The 16,414-nt window shown below is 47.5% G+C and overlaps 1 protein-coding gene across 5 annotated transcripts in view; it reads right to left on the reverse strand.

Moving 5' to 3' along the window:
• Positions 1–3,739: 3,739 nt before the first annotated feature.
• FAM167A (family with sequence similarity 167 member A) overlaps positions 3,740–16,414 on the reverse strand; it is a 54,166-nt gene continuing 41,491 nt past the window's right edge. For all 5 annotated transcript variants that reach the window (XM_033177066.1, XM_033177059.1, XM_033177061.1 and 2 more), the window contains one exon: positions 3,740–6,904. In XM_033177066.1, coding sequence (XP_033032957.1) covers positions 6,641–6,904 — 264 coding nt within the window. In that variant the 3' untranslated portion in view covers positions 3,740–6,640. The remainder of the gene's footprint in view (positions 6,905–16,414) is intronic.

Below are 16,414 nucleotides of genomic sequence, written 5' to 3' on the forward strand. Positions count from 1 at the left end.
CTGGGAAAGGGGTGGGGAAATCCTGGAACGGAGCAGAGGGTTCCTGCCCGTTATAGATCATGTAGGGTAACTTCTGGCCTTTGCCATGGCATTTGTAAACTGCCACGGGGCTGGCAGGAGTGTCTTTTAGTAGCGAATGCATTATAATTAGCATAGAATGAGCAGTGAGGGCGACCAGAGGTCACTTTCGTTGCCATCTTGGTTTTGGTGGGTCTTGGCTGGCTTCTTCACCACATCCTGTTTTACCTGCGGGGGCTTTGTGACCTGTATCTTGTGCTGACCTCCGATCTCATCCTGTGACTAAAAACGCCTAATCTCCTGGGGATGCAGCTCAGTAGGTCTCAGCCTCATTTCCCCCAGGCCCTGTTCGAGCCAGAGTCGTCCTGGTTCCAACGCCCCTGACAGTATCAGTGACGGGCACCCCTTTAGCTACACCCTGCCTTCTTGCCCCAAGGAGGAAGTGCCCGGTCCTGTTCTCGGAGCCCGGTCTTCACTCGCACTTGCCGGGGGCTCTCTCCCCTCCTCCAGAGCTGCACTGCTGTGGCTGTCCTCTTCCCTGTGCACATCGTCTCCCTTTCCACAGGCACTGACCTATCTCAGAGGCCAACACCTTCATGATATTATACGTTGTTCTGAGAAAACCCCAAGCCACTCTCTGCACCTTATCTATGTCCTTGTCCAACTCCTTGTCTCTACTCCCTTTATGGCACATTGATGCAGCAGGTCCTTATTTCCAGCCTCCACATCCTCACTTCCTGCCTCCTCCTCAACCCTGGCCTTACCACTGTGCTGAGATGGTCGTCTCCACCATCACTGCCATCATGGGGGAGGCGGCGGGCGGGGGCTCCCTCTTGCTGAAGCCAGTGTCCGCCTCTCTGTCCTCGTCTTCCTTGATGTCTTAGCAGCATTGGTTTAGACAACTCTCTTATTGAAACAGTTTCTTCCTAAAGGCTCTCAGATGCCCTGCTTTTCCTTCTACCTTACTAGCTGAATTTTTTGTTTTGTTTTGTTTTTAGTTTTCTTTTTGTTTTTTGAAACAAGGTCTCCTTCTGTTGCCCAGGCTGGAGTGTGGTGGAGCGATCTCAGGTCACCGCAGCCTTAACCTTCTAGGCTCAGGGCCCACCTTAGCCCCCGAGTAGCTGGGACTACAGCTACATTTTTTTCCTAAGTATCCTCTGACCATGCCTCTTTCTCTGTCAGATCTTTAAATGTCGGGGTACCCAGGCTGCATGTTCACACTTCCACGAAAGCAAGCTGACTCAAAGAGGCAGGGAGCAGAATGGGGGAACTTGAGGCTGAGAGCAGGGCGTGGGGATGTGCTGGTGCAAGGGTTCAGGGTTTCAGTTAGGCAGGAGGAATAAATAATGAGCATTTGAGGTGATGGCTATCTTAGCTTGTTTCAATCATTCCACATTGTACATATAGCAACACTTTGTACCCCATAAATATATACAATTAGAATTTGTCAGTATCCAGTGAAAGTAAATAAATGAATAAACACACACTGGAGTCCCGAGGCTGCCGAGTGCAGCCTTCCTCTCTCCTACACTCCTTTCCTTTTTCTTTTTTCCTTCTTTTTTTTCCTTTTTACTTTTTTTGGACAGTCTCGCTCTGTTGCCCAGGCTGGAGTGCAGCGGTACAATCTCGGCTCACTGCAACCTCTGCCTCCCAGGTTCAAGTGATTCTCCTGCCTCAGCCACCCAAGTTGCTGGGACTACAGGTGTCTGCCACCACACCTGGCTAATTTTTGTATTTTTAGTAGAGATGGGGTTTCACCATGTTAACCAGGATGGTCTCGATCTCTTGACCTCGTGATCTGCCCACCTAGGCCTCCCAAAGTGCTGAGATTACAGGCGTGAGCCACCGTGCCTGGCCGGTACAGTACTTTTAATATTATCTAACATCTGAATCCAGACTCCCTAATGTATGTCTCCAACATGGGCCCTTTCCCTGAACTTCAGGCCCTGTGTCCAACTCACTCCCCACTTGTATTAAATCGACATTTAAATATACCATGAACCAGCATCACTGCTGCCATCCCTCCGCCCTCATTCATTCTGAGTGAATGGCACCCCCTCTTCCTCCAGCTGCCGACCGGAGGGTCATCCCTAGTTCCTCCATTTCCTTCACACTCCACATCTTAATTGTCCCCAAAGTATGTCCCCAAAGATGTCCCTAAGCAAATACCCATCGGACCACTCCTCACCCCCTCCCCAGCTGCTGCCCCGCCTAGCTCATGCTCACGTCCACTGCCTGTGCCCCTAACTGCCCCCTGGGCTCCACTTCTGCCCCTCCTCCCCACTTACTCTCTACACAGCAGTAAGTACTTTCTACTTCCATCTTATGAAAGTTTACATCAGATCACATATCATTCAAAAACCCCAGAAAACTTCCTACACCACTCAAATACAATCCCAGCTCCTGACTCTGCCCTACCAGGCTGGAGAGTCCCCGCCAGCCTTTGCAGCCGCCTGCTGCGCTGGCCTCCCTCTGCAGACCTCGGGGTCTGGCACTATCTTTTCCTTCCTGGAGCACTGTCCTGACCTCCGCACAATTGCCACTGCTGCTGGAATAGCTCTTCTCCAGGAAGCTTTGACCGTCTGGGAAAAGCACCCCCGCCACACGGGGCGCTGTCGCACATTTTTTCTTCTCCGTGGCACTAATAATGGCTGAATTTGTTTGGATGTCACATTCTCTTCCCTCTGGGCTGACAAAGTGCGTGTGTGGTCCCACTGGCAGGGTGGAAAGGCCCTGGCTTCTTGAATGCCCTTTGAACCACATGGTCAGGGTGGATGGCAGATTCCCAAGTACCCACTCCCCACCCACCTCACACCCACGCTCCCCCCAGCAGCTTATACTGTGTGTGTGTGTGTGTGAAAGAGACCTCACAGGCACTCCTCTTGGTGTAGGCAGAGGATATCATCTCAAGGGATAGACAGAGACCTGCAATTGTTATTCAGTTGTTCCTTCTACAAAACGGGATTAGTGACACCTGCTTTGACCCTCTGACATAGGCCTTTGCTGAGAACAAAGAGATGGGATCAATGAAAAACAGTGCCTTCCCTTGCCTGCTTTGTCTTCCAAAGGTTTCTCCAAGTGTCTTTGGACCCCCTGTGTCCATCACCTGGGGCGTTTGTGAAGCCTGGAGCGACACAGCCAGAATCCCTGGGGCTGGAACCCGGTACTTCTCCTGGGAATATGCATTTGTGACAGCAGCCCAGGTGATTTTCATGCATGCTCGATTTTGAGGTTTAAGAGGTGCTTTAAGTGGCTGAAAAAATTTCAGGCAATATGATCACCTTTGGAAAAGGCCACTGGAGGACAGTAGGTTTACTTTGGCTCTGGCTTTGTCAAATTCAGGAATAAAGACTGCATTTTTAAACTCTACATCAGCTCACCTGTGGAACTCCCAATGGTAATAACCACCAAGTAGCTTCCTCAAGGGAAGACACAAGAAAGGAAGAAGAGTGATTTGGGTGAATCCTTTCTTCCATCCCATGCCTCCATCTGGTTGCAAAAATCCTTTCCTTCCTTCTTTCCTTCTTTCCTTCCTTCCTTCCTTCCTTCCTTCCTTCCTTCCTTCCTTCCTTCTGTCTGTTGTCCATCCACCCATCTGTCCGTCCATCCATCCATCCATCCATCCATCCATCCATCCATCCTTCCTTCCTTCCTTCCTTTCTTTAAGTTAAATGCTTGGCCCTGTGTGTGCTATAACATGGAAAAACTAAAAGGACAAGCATTTTTCTCTCCTTTTTTTTTTATATGGGTATCTTCTATTGAAGTATCTTTATTTCACTTTTTCTAACAGCAATATAGAAACAAATAATCATAAAAAATAAAAGTATAAATTGTCCATCGATTATGTAATAGCACTTGGTATTGCTACAGGGAGTGGGTCTTGGACTCGGTCAGGCATTGTCAAGCCTGCCCAGGCCCTCCAGGCCTCTGCGATGGCTACTGAGCCCCTGAAGGCATCAGACACGACCACACACAGCAGCGTTGGTGGAGACTTCACGTTTTATGCCCGGGGATGCTTGGGGATGGCAGAGAGATGGATGGATGATGAGTACAACTGCAAACAGCACTGTACACATGTGGTGAGCCAGGAGGGTGGGACGGAGGTTAGGCCAATATTGCTGCTGACTCAGAGACCCACAGAGGGACTTCACAAAGCTGAATGAATGTGGTTCGTTGTGTTCACCGTGGAAAGTAAGGAAGCCAGCCAACACTGGACGATGCTTAGAAAACATCGCTGTCCCCTCCACTTCTCATCCGGGGTCACCTCCTCATCCCATAATAAAGTTCTCTTAGGATAAACTGAGCAAAATAGCTCAGACATTTAGCCTATCCCCAAACATGTGTCTTGATCTTAGTTTCCTCCCAGAGAATGAAGCAAGCAAGCAAACACTGGATTACCTGAGCAACTAAATCACTCAGTTGCATCCAACTTAATTGGATTGACTATATTCAACTAAATCTTTCTGTTTTAGTTGAACCCAATGGTTTCGGTTACTGTAATGACTGATCTCTAAAAGAGAGAAAAACCTAATTTGGCATTTTTTTCAGAATATGTGATGGGCTTTCCTGCATGGGCTCAAGGATGTTTATGGTGTGTTCTCTGTCATGTGAGTGGGTGTGTGTGTGTGTGTAGGGCAGCCCAAGACCTCAAGGGCTCATCTGGAAGGAGGCTGGCAGGAAAGGAATGCCTCTTCAGGACTTGGCAGTGTGTGTGTCGCGCTCTGAGGAAGGACAGCAGTGCATGGTCCTCAGGCCTGCAGACTTCATTGCATGGAGCACGGCAGACAGTAGATCTCGGCTGTGTTGTTCTACCTACTTTGAAGGTAGCATAGAACTTCTGGCTCTTTGAAATTATAAAAAAGAGACCAAGTTCTTTTCTGTCTACTAGACATCCTTCATTTGCATTGTCCTACTCTCAGCCCACAAAAGAAAAGGAACCTCTCCCCTATGTGGGTCATGATGTGTGGGTGGACACAGGCCCCACTGAGATTACACAGGAAGAAGTCACAGTAGACAGAGCAGCCAGACGCCGTGCATAGACCATGGGACAGTGATTAGTGACACATGCCCTGTGCGGCCACTGTCCATGCCTTGCTCCATATTGACCCAAATGTTCTGAATTGCAATACTCTGGGAGATGTGGTGGGGCCTGAGGTGGAGAGTGGCGGGGTTGGCAGTGTGTGGGTTTGGCAAAGCATCAAGACCATCTTTGGGGTTCAAGTTCATTGACATGTGATCTACTAGGCATTATCAACAATGGTTTCACACATCAATATTCTACAGCCTAAAGAGCTGTGCAACCTGAGGGAAGTCCTTCTCCCCCAGGTTTCACTTTGCTCCTTTACTAATGAGAGGACTCGACTAGATGACATCAAAGGTCAGAAACACTTCTGATCTTAGGATTCGATCAGTCTGGCCGAGGAACTCCTGCCATGCGGTATGACCTCAGGTTGACCTCCCTAACCTGCTGGGGTCTTAACTTGCTGATCCTTAAGCCTGTTGTGAGGGATAAACTCTTAAAATCAAATCCTACACACTGTAGTTGACCTGCACAAGTGGCTTCCCTATTTGGACAAAACTCAGTTATTAACAAGTGAACAACACATCAGTAACAGTCTTATTGGATTAAAACTAGTTGTTTAGGTCAGGCACAAAATCTAAAAGGAGGCTCAGGATGGGCCTCTGGGCTCCCTCGATTGTCTTTCTGGAGAGGGCAGTAAGGTGACACCACCAGAATCCAATCAGGAGGCCCTGGTCACGCCCCTCCAGGAGAATTCAGTTATGGAAAATGCATTCAGGACCTGCCTGGTTCAGTCACCAGTGGTCTCCTAGGCTGTCACCCTGGGGTGTGGGTGGCAGTGAAGAGGCTCTTTGGAGATGCATGTGGCCAGGGGAGACAATGGGGACATCTGTGTTTGTTGCACCCAAGCTACGCTAGTGTCCCCATCACATGTCCCAGCACACGCCAGAATTGACAATTTACACAGCCTTGTAGTGCCAGGGTGGGAGACCGACAGCAGCCTGGGCCTCAGGCTCACAAGAGACTGGCTGCCAGCCATTGGGGCTGCATCTCCAAGTGCTCATTTGTCATGCCTTTTGATTTTCCTTTCCTAGCAGGTCCCTGTCAATGTTGCTGAGTCATGTACTTCGGGTGAATTTGAGACAATACTTAGAGGACAGCAACAGCACGTGAGACAGGCACATGTGACATATCTAATTTCCCCAAGGCCCTTGTGGGAGAGCCTTCTGCAAGAACGACAGCTTTGTGGGGTAGCCTCCCTTCGGGAATCCCAGTTCATAGCACCAGTGATTCCAGGAAACAGGAACGTGACCATGGAGGGATGGATTATGGTGGGAACCCAGGTCTCATTTAACATCTGGTTGGAGCGGCCCTTCTGCAGAGCTCTTTGGGAATTAAGCAAGAGCCAGTCACAGAGACACTGGCACCCACACGCAGGGCCCCTAGGAGAGCACCACTGAATAGGTCCTGGGGCCCTTGAGTCACCAGTCCCAGGGACCCCTGCCTCTGGGAGACCCACTGGAGTAACTTGGCCTCAGCTTCCTCCAACACCCTCCAGCCCAAACCCTCCGCTCCAGCCCCTCCGCCCAGTCTGAGGGCTCCTCAGCAGAGAGAGAACCTCCGAGAGTTGATGTTCATCTTGGTCACACCAATAAGCTTGAGTGGAGTGGAGAGGCTGAAGGAGGAGGCAAGAGGGGAGTCGCAGAAGAGGTCAGCCAGCTCATCCCGCTCCTCCAGCTCGTAGGTGGCGTCGTTGAGCATCCTCCTGTGGAGGCGGCAGGTGTGCTCGATTTTCAGCTTGTTGATGTCGCTGCGCAGGCGCATGAGCTGTCTGGCCAGCTGCTGGTCCTGCAGCCGCATCTCCGTCTGGAAGGGAGGGGGAGCAGGCAGGGTCAGCAGAGAGTGGCTCCAGAGTCCCTGACAGGCACAGACTGGTTAGCAGGGCCCTGACTAATGTCTTAGATCATTAATTGGTCCGTCTGGAAATATGAGCACTTTCCCTGCTCAGGGAGGTGAAAAGACACAGAAAGCAAGGTGACAAATGAGGGTGTACTTGCAAAACAATACTTTGTGCTAGGCTAGTTGCTATATCTAAATCTTTCTGAAAGACATGCATATTAGTCCTGGCTTGAGGATACTTCCAGTGCCTTCTCATTGTTTAGAGTTGCATTCAGATGAAGTAAGAGTATAAAGGAAAGCATAGGGTGACAGCTATCAAATTCAGGAGCATGGTTGCCTCTAGGTGGGAAGGAGGGACTGTGATTGGGAAAGGTATATGGGGGTTTTGACTGTGATGGCCATGTTTTCTTACGCTGGGGAGTGTCATGTTGTTACATTACTCTTTAAACGTTTTAGAAAGCCTGAAATATTTCTTAGTAAAGCTTTGAAACAGCCAAACAAAAATTGGGTTCCTAGGTACTGGATGTTTTATTATGAAACCGTTCTAAGCCCTTTGGGTCTATTAACATGCAACAGTTAACCATCACTACAACCTGTGAAGTGACGTCACCATCCCACCGCTTATAGAGGAGGATGCAGAGGCATAGCCAGGGAATTAGCTGTGCCAGCTCACAAAGCTCATCCACAGCTGAGCTGGGCTGAGGAAACTGGACAGCTGGACTCCAGAGCCCAAATGACTGACAATTGAGTTCTGCTGCTGCTCAAGGACGAGCTGCAGTATGCTGTATGGAGCTAGCTGAGTGCTTAGTGACCTTGTAGAAGGTTTCTAATATATATTTTTTATTATTATACTTTAAGTTCTAGGGTACATGTGCATAACGTGCAGGTTTGTTACATATGTATACTTGTGCCATGTTGGTGTGCTGCACCCATCAATTCGTCAGCACCCATCAATTCGTCATTTATATCAGGTATAACTCCCAATGCCATTCCTCCCCCCTCCCCTCTCCCCATGATAGGCCCCAGTGTGTGATGTTCCCCTTCCCGAGTCCAAGTGATGTCATTGTTCGGTTGCTAATATTTTTACTGACTTGATGTTTCCTACTGACGTGTAAACAAAAAATAAAATCCTAAGCCCCCCAACTGACTGAACAAGCCCCCTCTTAATCAAGAGGACCCCAGAGAAACCTGAAAACTGATTTCCCAGCCCTGATGGGATGGAGTTCAGACATGCTTTGTTCTACCCACCTTGCTTTTGGAGTTTAGGCACAGCACATTGGCATTAACATTGAAACAGAGCTCATAAGACTGACAACACAGACTCTTTGTGGCAATAAGATACCAAATTCCTGCCTCTGGTATAGCATCACATAACAGATAGCAAACCCTGAAGAAAATACAAATATCTTACCCCAAAATATATTTATTTGACATATTTTGAAATGGCCCTGCAAAGCCATCTCTTGTGGGAGATATTTACATCTGTAGGGCATTTCCATTAATACAATCAAGCCTTCCCTTTCTAGGCCTTTCCAAGATCTAGGAGAGATTAAATAAGAGTTTGGCAATTTTAAGGTCTGAAAAGAGACTTTTACCATCTATTTTCTCTAAAGGCTTCTACCTGGAGGCTCCATCTACATAACAAGAACCTTGGCCTCCACAACCCTCCTTTGTCTTAAGCATTTCTTTCTACTGACTTCAAGTCTTTAGACAAAACTTAACTCTTTCAATCAACTGCCAATAAAAATATCTTTGAATCTACTTAAGACCTGTAAGCACCCCCACCCTCCAAGCACCTTCAAGATATCCCACCTGTTTAGGCTGAACCAATGTATACCTTCTGTGTATTGATTTATGTCTTTGCTTGTAACTCCTGTCTCTCAAAAATGTGTAAAAGCAAACTGTAACTGGACCACCTAGGTAGGGCAAGCTTTCTCAGGACCTCATGAGACTGTTCCCTGGCCCCTGGTCACTTATATTGGCTCAGAATAGACCTCTTTTTTACAGAGTGTTTTCTGTTAACAAAGAGATGTGATAATAATTTCTCACCTGGCTTCACACGCCCAGTTTCCCAAACCCACTGTCAACCAAAAGTGTCTCAGACAGGTATCAACAATTTAGAAAGTTTATTTTGCCAAGGTTAAGGACGCATGCCTGGGAGGCAGGTCTATAACTTTCCTCAAAGATGATTTTGAGGGCCTTAATATTTAAAGGGGAAGGAGTGAATATTGGGGGAAGAGGAATAAATTTTTTAAAGGTGTAGGTAGATAAGAGACAAACGATTGCATCCTTTTGGGTCTTTGATCAGCCTTTGGTTGATCAGTCTTTGATCCACCGAATACACAATTTACCTGTGTGTTTAGAGTAGAGGAAAAGTCACTTATGCCTTAGTCTGGCTCCCTGAATCTGCATTTTTATAGAAGATAACAGAAACACAGGGCACGTGAAGCAATCAGATATTCATTCGTCTCAGGTGAGCAGAGGGATGACCGCGTTCTGGCCTGTCTCACACCTGAGAAGATCAGCTGTCAATTTCCTTTGCCAGGGTGAAATTCAACAGAACTGCTTTAGGGTACAGACCTAGGGGCCCAAAGGGAAGTTCCTTGTGGGTCATTTGTGAGGGAGGTATGTAGGTTTTATCTTTGCAGCTATCTTATTTAGAAATAAAATGGGAGGCAGCGTTGCCTGATGCACTCCCAGTTTGACTTTTCCCTTTGGCTTAGTGACTTTGGAGTCCTAAGATGTATTTTCCTCTCACACCATCCACATGTTTAAGCCTGATGGGCCTCACAGCCACTCCTGAGGTACCAGCAGGACAGTCTGGGTCCGTATTTTACCAGTCAGGATGCTAGCTGGAGCTCAGAGGGCTGGCTTCTCAGTTGTGACATGGTACAAAGGGACTGGCTTAGTGCAGAGCACCTTCTGTAAGCAACACTTTGTCACTGAGATAGGTTGCCAACTGCTCCTACTTGACTCGAGATCTGAATCCTTCTCACTATTTCCTCTGTCTGTACTTGTAAGTGGTTATTGTTTTACTATTTCTGTGACGTGCTGGACGTGCTCGGCAGTGCCATTTACCTAGTGCCTGGAGCCAAGCCGATTTAGAAGAATGAGCCCTGAGATGCCCTGCAGTTATGCAAATGAAGGCAATGTTCTCACTTTCTCCCTGTTAGGTTTATAATAGAGCACATTGCAGGGTAGAAAAATGAAGTGACCTTGCCAGCGAGCATCTCTATGTTCTTTTTTTCTCTTTCTCTCATTTTTTATGCACTTGTACAGATCTCTTTTCTCCTGTTTTCATATATGAGAAAAATCAAGATAGAAAGTCTTACCTTGGGAGTCAGCAAGATATCTGATGGCAAAATTGGGATTAAAGTTCATAGCCACATTCATTAGTTTACTTTTCAATCCTTGGGCCTCAAGGATTGAATAAACTCAAATGTATTGCCAATTAAATTCTATTGATCTAGAATGGCACCAATTAATGATGATAGGGTGGCTGGTCATTTGTTTTTTTATGGTGTCCCTAACTGAGCCTGGAACTGAGCTAGGTGCTACCTAAACCCTTCTGAAGGAGATGGGGGTCAAACCTGCCTGAAAGATATTGTCTGCGAACACCCATTGCCTAAATACAGTCATCTGTCACTTCTCTTTGGAGTGTTCTGTAATTTGACAATAGATCTTTTTGAAAAACTAGGAACCCTATGGCTTAGATTTGAGCTATGGCCCCAGGAATTGCATCTTTGGTGTGAAAAGATCCTTTAAAGTCGGGGAATGTGGGGTGTGGCCAGGTGTCTAAGACTGTGAGACGCAGGCTGTGGTGGACACATCTCTGTGGGGCAGCAGGAAGGGGCTGTTTTTCTGTGGCTGACAGATCTGGTCAAAGGTCAGAGAACAATTTAGGCTTTAAGACCCATCAGAGGCAGCTAGAAAGAGGGCTGACGGTAAGGCCTGTGTCAGTTTCCATGGACTGGACAAAGGCCGCCTGGATGGCGTTGCCTTGCACGCCCCTGCTGTGCAGATGCATTCAATTCTGCGTAAGGGTGAAAAGAGAAAGCAAGCTGCAGCTTCAATAGGGATGGCGACTCCAGCCAGTCTCCCTGCTTGGGCCCTGAGAGAACATGAGGAGGGGGCTGGGAATCGCAACTTCCTCAGTGGGCTTTGGTTCTAAGTGCGTCTCATAGCGTGAGCATCTCGCTAGGATGCACTGTGGGTTCTAACATTTAGATGTTCACAATACACACTGTGTTGGGACCTCTGCACACAAATCAACAAATCCCTCTCCTGCCCTGAAGAACAGGGTTTGTTCCCAGGCTGCGGGAGCTCTGGCTGTGCTGCGCCCACGCTTGGCTGATCCCTGGGCCACACAGGCATTTTGCAAAGGTGACTTTGCACCTTAAACACTAACTTGAGCCCCGATTAAGAGGTCACTCTGCTGTAATTGAACCAAATCCACACGAGTTCCCACAGCCTCTGAAGAGATCTGAGCAAAGTGTGCAGGGCTAAGAGGCTTAATTTGTTTCCAGAATTTTTTTCTAGTTGTGATAAAATCCATACAACATAGAAGTTATCATCTTAACCATTTTTAAGTGTGCCGCTTGGTGGCAATTAAGTACATTCACGTTGTTGCGCAGCCTCCATCCATCTCCAGAGCTCTTTTCATCTTTCCAAACAGAAACTGCACCCATCAAACACTAACCCCCCATTCCCTCCTCCAGCCCCCGGCACCCACCCTTCTACTTTCTGTCTATATAAATATGACTACTCTAAGAACCTCACAGAAGTAGAATCACACAGTATTCGTCCTTTATGACTGGCTTATTTCGCTTAGCATAACGCCCTCTGGTTTCTGATGACTAAGAAGCTTTTTATAAATTAATCTTTTTAGAGATTTGCAATGAACATATGTCTTTGCTGGTCCTGTGTGGAGTTAGTCGGGAGGATGGCGGTTGCCAGGGAAGGCACAGAAGGCTGTGCCAGTTCAGGAGAGCAGGTCTGAGCCGGGGCTGGAGTCCCTCCTCCTGTTTTCCCTTCAAGCTCTGCCAAGGGGCCCCTTGGAGGCGGGGATGACAACACAGCCCTGGCTGTGGCCGCACACGTTTGACATAGATTGTTCCATCGCGTTTTCCCACAACTCTAGATGGCAGGTATGATTTCAGTCTGTCTTACAGACAAGGAAACTGTCTCAGCGAAGTTAAGGAACTGCTCAGGGTCAGCCAGCCTATGAATGGTGGCATCTGGACCACACTTGGGCCTGTCAGTACCCAGAGCGGGAGGACTCTCCTGGGCTCCTGTCTGCTCAGAGGTGAGCTGGGCCCAGGGGTGGCAGAAAGGGCATATCCACAGCCCTAGGTTAGAACCCAGGTTCAAGCTGAGCTCCACTCCTCACTCACTGCCACCTGGAACTTCTGTGTCCTCATCTGTAGAAAAGAGATGAGGCCTCTTCTCCCCTCTTCCAAGGACAATAAGAATGAAATTCGACAAGAAATAGCATGCCAGAAAATATTAACCATGCTGGCCAAATCAAAGGAAGAGGTGCTCCATCACTTAAGTCCTTTCTCTCCAGGCCACAGCACAGAACATGGAACCCAGTGAGGACCTCCCAGTTTTTTTTTTTTGAGACGGAGTCTCGCTCTGCCGCCCAGGCTGGAGTGCAGTGGCCGGTTCTCAGCTCACTGCAAGCTCCGCCTCCTGGGTTTACGCCATTCTCCTGCCTCAGCCTCCCAAGCAGCTGGGACTACAGGCGCCCGCCATGTCGCCCGGCTAGTTTTTTGTATTTTTTAGTAGAGACGGGGTTTCACCATGTTAGCCAGGATGGTCTCGATCTCCTGACCTCGTGATCCGCCCGTCTCGGCCTCCCAAAGTGCTGGGATTACAGGCTTGAGCCACCGCGCCCGGCCGGACCTCCCAGTTTTAAGCCCTCATTAAAGAGCCCGAGAAGCTGGCCAGGGTGGCTTAGCTCTCCGTGTGGGTTTCATGCCGTCCCTGGCAAAGGCTCTACCGTAGGATGTGCCGATTTCCAGTCCCTGCTCCCAGCGTGGCCTGGTGTCTGTCTGAGAACAAAAGCACTTGCTGAATTCTCAGAGGTGCAGCCTGTAATCCCAGCAACCCCATAATCAGGGCACAGAACTTGTTGAAAGGGAAGAGATGTCATTGGTCGGGGGCTGTCAGAGCACTGTGGTGACAGGGGGTCCCCACCAGGGCTGGAAGAAGTGAAGGGCGGCAGCCACACGTGGCCCGTTTGAAACAGCTGTGCTTGTGATCTGGGCTACAGATGTTTGGTTTTTTGAGGCAGACAAGAATACTCATTAAGATGTGAGCCACGGCACCTGGGTGAAGTGTTGAAATGTTCTAAAATTATATGTGATGATGGTTGCATAACGCTGAAAAGACTAAAAACCACTGAATTGTACACTTCAAATGGGTGAATTGTATGGTATGTAAAGTTTATCTCAATAAAGTCTTTTTGAAAACATTTTAGGGACCAATTAAAAAAGAGAGAGAGACAGAGAGCCAGGTTGTTTCTCAAGGTAGAAGGCAGGTTATACCCTAGACCAAGTCTGCGCCAAAGCCCACTTTACTATTATGAAAGTAATAATAGTAAACTGACAGGAATATCCGTATTGACAAGAATTGGGTTGGGTATGCTCGACTGTAATGTGCTATGTCCGATCAATAATAAGATGTACTATGTACGATAATGGAACTATTAGGTTGGTTGATATCCCAGTGGGTGGAACCAGTACTTTGGAGCTTTAGGTGGTATGTATTACAGTTGATTTGTTCAAGGGAATGTTCTTGCTTATAAGCATGTTGGCGAGGATTGCTGGTAAATATGTAAATTTATGTTCTATGGACGGTCAAGCATTTATAGTACTATATAATATTCATGTGGACAAGCAGTAATGCACGAATCCCGAGGGCAGGATTAACTCACTAAAGACAGTAATTAAAAGGCTCTGGAAAAGGACAGAAATTTCCTTACTTCCAAGCTTTACTTGGTGAGGGGAGGATGTGGCAAGGGGGCTGGAGGAGACGGGCAAGGAGGCCCTGGAAGAAGGGCCCAGAGAGGAAAAAGGCAAGGGGAAGGTCAGCTGAGGACATTCAGATCATAGAAAAGTCTAATGCATCAAGCCAGTGGTTTGCTGGGGGGTCTCTCTGGACCTGGAGATTTTCCCGGCGAGTCAGAAGAGCTGACTCCTACCTTGGAGCTGGATGGAATAAAAAAAGCCGTAGAAAAGGTGTGGGAAACAGCATGGCGGGTCCTGGAAAGTTGAACAGAATTACCATATGACCTGGCAATGCCACTCCAGGTACACACCCCAAACAAAGGAAGGCAAAAGCTAGAACCGGCATTTGTACATCCATGTTCACAATCATGAATAGGCAGAACCAACCCAGTGCCCTCCACGGATGAATGGATCCACGCAATGTGGTCTATCCATAAAGTGGAATATTATTCAGCCTTGAAAAGGAAGACAATTCTGGCACATGCTGTAATATGGATGAAGCCTGAGGACATTATGCTAAGTGAATCAGCCAGCCACTAAAGGCCAAATACCGTAGGATTCCACTTAGAAGAGGTTCCTAGCGTAGTCCGATGCATAGTGATGGAAAGCAGGACAGTGGTGCCAGGGGCTAGGGAGAGGGGATGAGGAGTTAGTGTTTAGTGAGCACAGAGTTTCCATTTGGGAGGATGAAGTTCTGGAGATGGATGGTGGTGACAGCTGCACAGCAATGTGAATATACTTAGTGAACTGTACATATAAAATTGTTAAAATGGTACATTTTATATTATGCATATTTTACCACCATTTAAAAAAACAACAGTAGAGTCTGCAAATTTAGAGTGATCAGTTCAACCCAGTTTGCCCAGGACCTACCTGGTTCTAGCACTGAGAGTCCTGCATCCAGGGAACCTCCTTAGTCCTGGGCAGATAGAGATGGCTGGTCAGCCTGCCTGTAGCAAGCGTGGCTGCAGGCGCTGGGGAATGGGGGCCCAGCCTGGACAGTTGGAGGGTGGTCTCAGTGGTGCTGTCTCTAGCCCGAGTGGCACTGGAAGCTGACGAGACCCTGAAGAGTAGTCTGAGAGGTAGAAGGGCCTCTCTATGGGGTTACTGGAGATGGAGGCCACAGAAGGAGGGTATTGGACCAATTGGCAAAAAAAAAAAAAAGAGTATTTTGTTGTTTGCCAAAGGCCTGAGATGCTGGCTGGGGTGACTCAACTCCCGGTGTAGGTTTCATGCTGTCCCTAGCAAAGGCTGTACTGTAGGATATGCATTTGGGAAAGGCAACATTTGTCTGGAATTTGCGTCCTTACTCAACATCCCCTGGCTGATCTGTGTTCACTTGCTTGGTCTGAGTGATTTCTGAGTGATTTCTTCACATTCAAGGGAAGCAAATACTTTTATTCTTAGTCGCCAATGAGATCTGCTCGAATACTTTCTCTGATCCCAGGGACTGATGTCTATGGGTCTAAAACCACCCAAAGATTTTAGGAATTAAAATATTAAAAAAGGACATGTACTATCATCAGAGCGAAGAGGCAACCTACAGAATGGGAGAACATTTTTGCAATCTATCCGTCTGACAAAGGGCTAATATCCAGAATCTACAAAGAACTTAAACAAATTTACAAGAAAAAAACAACCCCATCAAGAAAAGGGCAAATGATATGAGCAGACACTTCTCAAAAGAAGATATTTATACAGCCAACGGACGCATGAAAAAATGCTCATCATCACTGGCCATTAGAGAAATGCAAATCAAAACCACAAGGAGATACCACCTCACACCAGTTAGAATGGCAATCATTAAAAAGTCAGGAAACAACAGATGCTGGAGAGGATGTGGAGAAATAGGAACGCTTTTACACTGTTGGGAGTGCAAATTAGTTCAATCATTGTAGAAGACAGTATGGTGATTCCTCAAGGATCTAGAAGTGGAAATACCATTTGACCCTGCAATCCCATTACTGGGCATACACCCAAAGGATTATAAATCATTCTATGATAAAGACACATGCACATGTATGTTCATTGTGGCACTATTCACAATAGCAAAGACTTGGAACCAACCCAAATGTCCATCAATGATAGACTGGATTAAGAAAATGTGGCACACAGACACCATGGAATACTATGCAGCCATAAAAAAACGATGAGTTCATGTCCTTTGCAGGGACTTGGATGAAGCTGGAAACCATCATTCTCAACCAACTATCACAAGATCAGAAAACCAAACACCGCATGGTCTCGCTCATAAGTGGGAGTTGAACAACAAGAACATATGGACACAGGGAGGGGAACATCACACACCAGGGCCTGTTGGAGGGTAGTGGGCTGGGGGAGGGATAGCATTAGGAGAAATACCTAATGTAGGTGACGGGTTGATGGATGCAACAAACCACCATGGCATGTGTATACCTATGTAACAAACCTGCACATTCTGCACATGTAATCCAGAACTTAAAGTATG

Source organism: Trachypithecus francoisi, unplaced genomic scaffold (assembly GCF_009764315.1).
Source record: "Trachypithecus francoisi isolate TF-2019V2 unplaced genomic scaffold, Tfra_2.0 Contig01554, whole genome shotgun sequence".
Classification (NCBI taxonomy): domain Eukaryota; kingdom Metazoa; phylum Chordata; class Mammalia; order Primates; family Cercopithecidae; genus Trachypithecus; species Trachypithecus francoisi.